General features: G+C 49.0%; 1 protein-coding gene across 1 annotated transcript in view; it reads right to left on the reverse strand.

The window, feature by feature from the left end:
• The window catches only part of LOC126575635 (matrix metalloproteinase-2), a 175,101-nt gene that overhangs the window by 133,403 nt on the left and 31,698 nt on the right, over positions 1-10,000 (reverse strand). Inside the window, exons 2-3 of the mRNA XM_050236429.1 lie at positions 6,111-6,212; positions 5,824-6,023 (exon numbers count right to left, since the gene is read on the reverse strand). Of these exons, the coding sequence (XP_050092386.1) occupies positions 5,824-6,023; positions 6,111-6,212 (302 nt within the window). The remainder of the gene's footprint in view (positions 1-5,823; positions 6,024-6,110; positions 6,213-10,000) is intronic.

The following is a 10,000-nucleotide window of genomic DNA, read 5'->3' on the forward strand; positions in this document are numbered from 1 at the left end:
GCTTTCCCTGGCGGTCGCGTGCTGCGGCTGTGTGACGTCTTTTTGAAGGAACCGTGAAGCAACGCGACACTGGCAGTAAATTATAATATGCATACACATATTTTCACCGTCACTTGAGCTTCTTCGTCGCTTCGTCCCTCTCTGGGCCCACTCCTCCTAATGACAGACATCTTGGCGAGTTCCACCCTCCGCGTGCGCGCGCGCGCCTCGAATGGCATTTTACATGAATTTTTATTATAACTTTTTATTACATCAGTTCAGCCGGGCCCTTTTTGTCCTTCCCTTTTTTTTATTGCAACGCAGAAGAAGTTGTGTTGTTGATTGTACTGTTTATAAATTCAGCAGCACATGATGACAAATGCTGGATGATCTGCTGAGCGACCGATGGGCGAGCGTTGGATTCAATTCAACGCCCAGCGCTGCTAGTGGCCGCTCATCTTGATGATGATTACAGGCCGCACGGAGCTACAAAAACTGTGCAGCAGAAACAGAGTGTGCTGCTGCTGCTTCACACATAAAATATTTAACCCCCGAACAACGGGGGGGCCGAACAGTGAATATTAAAAAGTAAAATCTCTGTACAACCGCATCGCAAAGTGCCATGGCGTGGTGGGAGTGGTTCTGGTTCTATAATATGCTCGCTCTAGCAGCATTATCATTAGCGACTCTGGTGCTGGTGGTTATGAGACGGCTCTGCACTGTCGCAACAATAGTGACGTCGTCCGCCAGTGTACGATCGCAGCGCAGCTCTGCTTCCCCCAGCAGAGACGAAGGAGGAACAGATTCGAAGAAGAGTTTATTGTGGGCTCATCCCCCCGTTTTGCTCCATTCCACCACCGGTGAAACCTCTGTCTCTCGCTCTATCTCACTCTCATGTTGCCTCATTATGGGTGACACTGGTATTAATCTTAAACTTCCCTTCAACGATGATAGGCGACACTCCAGGCTGACTGGCTGGCTGGCTGGCAGACGCCACGCGCGCGCCTCCGATGGCTTGATGGCGGACGATAATGTTTAGCAGCATTAAGGCGGGCGTTCATTTGCTGTTTGCCGTACAAAACGATTTGCATGCTAAATTGTCAAACACCGAGGACCCCCATTCACCTCCCTTCCTATTTTTCATCTTGCTCGTCTACTACTTGCACGCGCCAGCAGGAGCAGCATAAATGATGCTTTGACAACGACCTCATTGGCAGTTAAATGCACATCAGAGAGAGAGAGCGAGAGAAGCGTTTAACGGTCTCGCATCAGCTCGCGATCGGCGCGCCATTATTAGATTCGGCGTCTGGGGACATTTGCAGAGAATTTTTGTTCGATTCGCTATGAAAAAGTTCCCAATCGTCAAAATGAAGCACATGTTTGCTCAGTAGACTCCAACTTCAACATTCCTAAATATGCTCAGTAAGCGTGGTGGTTGAATTGACAGCAAATATCTCACCAACAAGTGCTCTTAGATTAAATTTCTTGAAGCGAACAAATTCTGCATTTATATGCTTCAACAACACAACACGATTGATCCCCGGTTGATAAGAAAGGTCCATTTCAATTCCATCCTTTCCCATTCGTTTCAGGTACCCCCGGCTTAGAGCTACACTGAAAATGGAAATGGAAAGCGTAGCCACACGGAACCCGAAACACGTAGAAACACGCGAGTTTTTTGTGCATTTTCCCTGCATGCCAAACACACGAAAGGATGGCAGCGGATGGTTTTGCCCTCACCGCGAAACATTGACACCGATCGTGATGACGTGTGTTGCGGTCGGTTCGTCGTGGTCGTCCTCGTCCCCATCGTCGCCGTGAGGAAACGGACCGAGTAATGGCATCACGTCTGAGAGATTAATAAAAACCGAGCAAACTGGCAAACAAAACAACCTCCCGAAACCGCACGCCATGGATCCTCTTGGCCCTGCTTCCAGACCGAAGAGGTCAATAAAAGCACGCAAACCCCGTACTGGCCTGTCCAGCGGAAATGGATAGTTCCCTTTGCAACTCGCCCGCTCTTCCACGGCGAGCCAGCAACCCGCTGAAAGTCAATTGCACGAAGGATGTTGATGCTTAAGTGCATGGCTGGCTCACCGGCGAGCATGTCAAGAGACTCGGTCGGTCGGTCGGGAACCCATTACACAGTTCCGGACACCGAGTGGAAAGAGTGGCGGTCGATGGAAAATGTGTGTGATGAAATTAAAAGAATTGACATTTGCCATTATACTTGTTGGAGGGCGGTGGCGTGCGGACCGACTGGACTGGCGCCCAGACCAGAGCGCCAGGGTGTTAAATTGTGACTCACAAGAAAGGATTTCCAGCATGGACACAATCGTAAAAGATGTGTCGACATTTCCGGACCCACATCGGCATCGGTGGCCCCCGGAGGTGATCTTCGAAGGCACGGATCAAGCGTGATTGCCGTCGCTGAAATTATCCCTTTCTGCCGAGATGGATGGAGCGAGAGGAAGGAGCGTTAAAAGGCTGTTGTGTGAGTTTGGAGCCCCGTTCACCCCCCCCCCCCCACCCTTTTTGGGGAAGGTTAATTCCTTGGCCTGCCTCCGGCCCCAAGTGACGCGTGGTTGACGTGAGAGGGCCAGGCGAAACCCATAAATCCTTCGCAACCTTTGTGTCGGATTTTGTTGAACCCTTTTTAAGGATCCGGCGGTCGGTTGGCCGCCAGGAGAGGTGGACACCTATATATTGAATGACCGTCACGCGCGAACCATTTTACACAAATCTAATAAAAAATAGAATAAGGCAGCGCTGGGTGACGGTGATGGCCATCGAACGAGGACGAGGATGTCAACCGCAGACGTGAACCAAATCTTTTGCCTTTGCCAGGCGACCTGTTGCACCTCCTCCGGTCTGATCCGGAAGCCTGTGGGGGTGCTGTGTGGATCTGATTGGAAAGTTGGTGGTGATGACGACGACGACGACCACATCCATCCATTAGTCCAACCGGCAACGGCATAGAAGTGGGCCGCTCAGCAGGTGGCCAACAATATTACATTGAGCGCGAGGCGAGGCGAGACGAGGCTCGTGATTTAGGGGCCCGCGTGCCGGGGGAAGGCAAATGGTTTTCATTCCGCTTTACGCTAACCAACTCATCCGAGTGCCAACGATGCCACGTGCCCGCTTGAATTATGTCGATAAGAGTCCTGAGAGAGTGCGAGAAGGATCTGCATCTGGCAATCAGGATCGAATTGCAGGGCCCCATTCGAGCAATTCGATACGTTTATATCGGACACAAACTCGGGTGTGTGGCTGTCCGTTCCATTAAAAGCCTCCACCACAAGGCCACAGGGTAAATTGCTGTGGGAAAGCTGAGACCATCGGTTGAGGCGATCAATTAGATTCAGTTTTTGGGGCAACATATTCGAAAGAAAGAAAATGTGTGTCTTGAGAAAAAAACTCAAGCTGATGGCCATCGTGACGGTTGTAAGTCAGAAATCTATGCTCACCGTAGTTTGTGCCTTGTCTTGTTGTCTTGTCTTCTCAGCAACTTGAAGAAGAAGAACGATTCCAGGACGATACAAAGGGGTTAAACGCAAACGGAAGTCTGATGAGTGGAAAAAGGGAACGGAAATGCTTTCAACGAATGCCCGCACAAAAAGCAATTAAAGGCATTTTCCCAGGGCGCAGCAGAACCGTGAGCATCGCTTGGCAAGTGCTTCGACCGAAGACGTGGCGGAGCAGATTCCTACCCTCGTCCTTGACCGCTCACCATCGCTCGGTGGCTCAATGCAACGGGCTGTGAAACCGGCAACACACCCAAATGCACACCAAGCGCCTCTCTCTCTCTCTCTCTTTCTCGTTCTTGCTGCCTGCGCCAACACAGCGACACAGAACAGTGAGGGGATAATAATATTACATTATATATTAATTATTGTTATTAGTAGCAAATTGCTTCGGTCGCCTCGGTCTCCGCAACACATTTGGGCGCCCGGGAAGAAGATGGTGGCGCACCACCCCGCGCGTTTGGCGTTTTGGTCTCCGGTGGGCCGCCGGTCTTAATGGAAAATATGCTTAGCGCCGGAAGATTTCCGTCCCAAAATCTAATTACAGTCGATATGGAACGCGCAGAAATTAAAATTCGATTTCGAACCTTGTCGTCGTCGTCCTCGTCGTCGTCGTCGACGGTGTTGTCAGCCCATCCAAGCAACCAGGAAACTACCGGGAGACAACGGCATCGGTAAATGGTTTAGTAGTTTGTTTCGAGACCAATATAGGTGTCACGGTGCCAAAGTGGTTGCACGGCCAACAAGGCGAGAAGCAATCTCAGCTCCGACCACTTACATCCTTTTGGATAATTAATTATTTTATTCCTTGATTGTGCAAACAATTTTAATTTGGCTTGGGCGTCCGCTCTCGTACCACACTCTTTGTGCCTTTCAGAGTTGGAGCTGCAATTTTAAACCCAGCCTACTCCTAATGTCAAACAGCTGCATAGAAACGGCATGCCTACTAGCGTTAGTAGGGGTTTCTTGGACTGTTTGTGAGGAACAACACCAACTTCACTTACTTAACATGCTATGACTTCAATAATAGCGAAGCGACCTGGACAAACGCGCCTTTGGTGGTGGAACTGCTAGCCCAACTCAAGTTCCAACAATTGTTTTGCCGCCCCCCCCGGGCTGGAAAGTGGAAAACATTATTCACCTCTAGGACGGAAACAAAGCGCAATCCTTGAAAGGTTTCTCGCTTGTTCCGCTCGCTGCCGGTCTGATGCAACAACCGTGACAACCGGTTGTGGCAGGTCCAAGCTCTCGCCCATATCCTCACAATGTGTCCTGCGAGAGGATACTTTTGTCAAAGTCTTCATACCCGCACACCCACACACAGCCAGAGGCGTGCAACGTGACCGCTGGCTTCGGCACGTGATGTAAATGGAAATGAAACTTCGTTTTGTACTCATTCAAGTCATAACCAGAGTTTTTCCTCGAAAATAAATTCAGCTTCACTTTTTCTCTCTTTCTCACATACTCACACGCATCACCATCGATCAATCGGTGGCCACGTGAGTAAATTTTCAAACGAAAAGAAAAAATGCCCCGGACAGCATCAACGCATCGACATACTTTATGCAGTCGAATCAACAAGTGGTTACACTTCCTGTCACGGCCACTAATGTCCTGGCCTGACGACAGACCTCAGCTGACCTTTCAGGAGGGTGTTCTTCTTCGAGTGGAACTTTCTCGATTTCAAAGTTTAACTTTCCAGTTTGGAAGAACGCAAACGCAGGTCCTCGAACCCGGATGTGCTAAATGTTCGTTTGTTTTCCAGACAAACCCATCGCCCATCGTTTCGCTCGTCTTGCTGGCTGGCTGGCTGGCTGGCTGGCTGGTTTGTTCTGCGCAACCGAGCAGATGTTTTCCGGTTTACAGCTTCCGAAAGGCTTCCGAAAGGATGTCAATTATCCGTACTTCATTAAGCGTACAATTAGCACCACCATCACTCCTACAAAGACATTCTGAAGAAGCGTCGGGATTCGAAATCACTCAAGTTGTCAATTCTGTTTAGTAACTCGCAGAACCCCTGGAATGCTTTACAGTTCAATTACGGTCCGACTGGAGCTTGGCTTGTGGAAAACCTCCCTCTCTTCCTCCTTTTCTTAAGATAACACTCGGTAGCTGCGCTCTGGGTGGAGTTTGTCAATTTGTTTCTGTCATGCAACAGACATTCCATCACCACCCCGCGGTCTCGCGCTCCTCGGTCCCGGTAAGTGTCACTTTTCCAAATCAGTTGCGTTGGCTGATTACGTTTTTATTTAATTAAGTAATAAATTGAGTATTAGTGCGGAAGAGACACTTCCCCTTCCCTCCTTACCCCATTGCTTACCTCCAAGTGACGACGGGATTGTGCCATTTCTGACCCTGCTTAACGTATCGGCGTGTTCTCCGGCGTGACTCCAGACGTTCGTCGTTGTTTGCCAGAAAGTCCAGCGAGTCGCGAAAATCCGGTGACCCGCATCGGGGCCGCCTCATCAGTTCCAGGGTGGGTGGATCAACCTTTCCCGTTTGTTTGATGTTGCCATACGACTTCGCGAGTGTTGCACCATGAAAGAGAAGAAAAAAATGCTTATGAAAACAACTATTCCCACAGAATGATGTGCTTCAGTGACTTACCTGCAATTTACGCACGGCCTGCTCCAACTCGTCTATTGTTCTAAGGTTGCCCGTTTCAATGTTGGACTTTTCTAGGTAACCAAATTGCATCAAATAGTTTTGCTAAAAAGAAATTGAAATTAAAGTTAATATTGTGCAAAAAGTTATTTTAATAATATTTTTATTGAAAGAATTATACAAATAACCACAATCGATGCGATCAATGGACACTTGATCTCCAACATAAAAAAAAAACAATCCATTGCTTGATAGCGTGATAGCATTAACAACAATGCGATCATAATAATGAACCTTTCCATTCGTGTTTGGTTGCTATCATCGTTTCAGAACGAAAGAGTTAATTGCTTCGCCCTTTCTGACAACATCACCGCACGAACCGGAAGTGGGCACGGCCCAAATATGCGCCCGGCTCCGAACAGTGGCCCCGAAAGTGCCCAGGGAAGGAACAAGTCAATAAAAATCAATTCGATCGCAATTGAATTATGGTCTGCGTTGGGTGCAAAGGATGCGGTAGCAGCACAGAGCACAGTCACCAAGCTACATCAACCACCACCATTTGCTCGATTGACCACGATCGGATCGTGTTGAAAGGGGGGTTGGAAAAAAATAAATGAAAGGAAGTTAAAACAAAGCTTCAACCGACCGATGAGGGGACGCCAGGAACCGCGGACAAATGTGCATCCTTTGCCCTTTCAGCAGGGCCCTACATCCGGCGGCAATTTAATAGAGTCCTTGAGGTAGAAATTGGCAACCGACGCCGCCAACCGACCAAGCAACCAACCAACCAGTTGCTTCAATATCGTTCTCTTCGTTTCACTTTGCCTTCGCTGTCGGCTGGCCAGCTGTGTGGCCAATTGAGTGGCATCTGCTGCAGGAGCTTCTTCTTTCCATTCTCTCTTCCTTTTTTTTTGGTTTCTTCTGTGCGGTCTTTAATCAAATTGTCTCGCTATGGTCCGGGCAAGAAGGCAGCCAGCACAGTGGCGCCACGTCTCAATCAATTTCAATTAAACGCTTGCCAGAGGTTAGCCTCGCATATGCCTCTTATCCATTCTATGAGCAGCGGAATGCAGATGAAATAATAATATTCCAATGCCAATGCTTGCCACAATGGTAAAAGCATCGCATGTAACGTGAGAATCACGCATCGCTCACACGAACGAAAGCACTTTGTGTCCAGTGTTCCAAGCATCCGGTACGCACTCTATAGGCCCTATCTAGGCGGTCCTCGCGCTGCTTTGGCATCTTTAATTACGGAAATTGTATCAAGAAAGCTTTCAGCCATCAATTTCCGCTCGCCAACCCGAGGGATGGGAAGATAGGCTCATGATTCTTTTGCGTTCGCTCAGCAAGAACACCGACACTTGACCGAATAAAAGAATGACAGAACATGTTATCCCTGGTTCTGTACAACACAAAGTAAAAAAAAATCCGCACACAGAGCAGAAGGCATCGTTTCCAACAGATTGCTCCCGAAGCAGAAATGCTCGAAAATCAAAACGGTATGCCCGGTGTGGTCCCGAGGGGGCCATTTATCGTTGGCTAAGCTGCACCACCACCAGCACTCCACACGCCAGCGCCATCATAACTTCACGAATGACACTGGTTTCGTCGAAGTAGAACAAAACGAACGGCACCATTAAAGCAGTTGTTGGACAAGCACTGGTGTCGTTATCCGGTGCCGAGATCGATGGGATCGATGACGATATCGGATCATCTAAACCTCCCCAATCCTTGCGGTTGACAAGGGAATGCCAAACGAGCAATTTGCATAGTCCATTTGAAACGACCTCCGTCGGTTTTAGAACCACCAAAAGCGAAGAAAGCGAAGTAGAACTAAGCAAAATACCCTTTCGGGGGGAGGAATGGCTCAATCGACAGAAATCCTTTTTGCGCTCTTCTCCCGAGCGTTAGCCTCTCGGATACCCGGTGCGGTGTGAAGCTGACGATGAGCTTTGATAAGTCGATACCATGGGGACACACACACTACGGGCACCTCCTCTTAGTTCACCCATAAAACCGAACGACATCTAATCAATAGTTGTGCACGTCATGTCGTGGGTTTTTAAAGTACCGTCCCGGGGTTTTCGTTTTTTTTTTTTGCGGGGATTTTTTTCCTATGCTGCTTCGATCAGCCATTTTTTCTGTCGTCTCTCCTCGTCGATGGCTGATTGAACATTGATCTGAATCCTTCATGATACGGATCTAACACAGCTCTCTGTGGTCATACTGGTCCGCCAACTGGTGACCCATTGGAATGGCTATAAATATCCCAAAATGGTCGCGAGTCGTCACTGGATTGCCGGCGAGGATTACCGGATCGCGCTAGGGGTTTATCCCGTGGTTTTCATGCGTCACACGCTAGATTCCGGTGAAATGAAGCTGCACAAAACTGAACTAATAGTTGTGACAGCTCCTAGCTCGCGTCATCAAGTGATGCTAGTTATTAGCCACTCCGAACTCCTTACATCCAACTCCAAGTCCAACCTCATACCGGGTCATTCTCATGTATTCTTGCTGTCACCTGCAGCACACAGCAGCAGGGGACCCGCTCCCCGGTATACCTGGCAAGCTGCCTGCTGATGTTGGCATTCATTCAGGATTGTTATTGCTGTCCTTTCTCCCGCGCACACCAGGGAACTCACCAGGAATCGAAATTGGTCTGATTGAGATTGATTTCAAGTGGATAAACTTCAATGTTGAATGGACCTCGTCCCGGGTTCGGAACTTCCGCCCGGGAACAGGCGGAATGTTGTTGGAGCGAATGTGAAAAGGACTCTGTGAATAGAACAATCACCTCCCCATATCCTGAAATTGCAGGCAGGCTGGCTGGCTGGCTGGTTGGATGGCTGGCTGGCTGGCTGGATGGCTGGCTGGAGCGCAGCCAGCAGACGATCCAGCATCGATGGTCGAGCTGCACGATATGGATTTTATTTATATTGTTAACTGTGCCTCCTCCCCGCTTTCCGAAATGTCCTGGAACTGACAATCGAACCACACTCGAGTCAAGTGGCGGATGTTTTTAGATGACCTAGACGATGGCGATGGCGACGGGTCCACATTTGGGGTCAGCATTATTGTTGACAACGACCCAGGGTGAAAACCACCGGTTCAGTTGTTGGAATTGGTCCAACATGCCGACACACACAAACACGCCTCGCCCCGAATCGAATATGATTGACACTCGAACTCGAACTGTCCCATCAATGTAGAAGAGGTCCACCAGATCTGTGTGCTGCTGCTGCAAATGACAATTCCGCTCACCGATCGTGATGAATAATAGGCGGGCTGGTGTACCAAGTTGAGCTTCATATTTATACTGCATCAACTAACTATCAATCGCGATGCAAATAGATACCTAGTTAGAGTGTTGATGTTGGTGTTAATCCTTCGTTTGTTTTCTGTTCCTTTCAAAATGCGCTCCATAATCTGCGCGACCATTTTTAGCACTGCAACAGCAACTAGTGATGTTAATGGCATTCAGTTCAATAAAAACATGTTGATTAGCGAACGGTTTAGTGGCACGATTTAGCCCCCCCCAGAGAGAGAGATTACTCCCGAGTCACGTCCTGCCATTGCACTCACGAATGGCGGAAGAATGGCGCCAGCTAGCAAACTACTGGCCACGTCACTAACAGCGTCACAGAGCACGCACCGCTCTTCAGCAGCACTCAACGCGCTAGACGCGCTGCGGCTCCAAATGGAAAGTATATCCGGTCACCGGCAATGTGGGGGGCAAAGTGGCGTAAGAGGTAATGGTAACAATGCGAATGGGGGCCATCCACCGTCTAACTAGCCAGCACAGCTCCTCAAGCTACTGGTCGAGAGCCAGCTGCATCGAAAAATGCACGTTCGTGGTTTTAGAAACAAAGTCACTGCCCAGTCGGATCACG

Source organism: Anopheles aquasalis, chromosome 3 (assembly GCF_943734665.1).
Source record: "Anopheles aquasalis chromosome 3, idAnoAquaMG_Q_19, whole genome shotgun sequence".
NCBI classification, from domain to species: Eukaryota; Metazoa; Arthropoda; class Insecta; order Diptera; family Culicidae; genus Anopheles; species Anopheles aquasalis.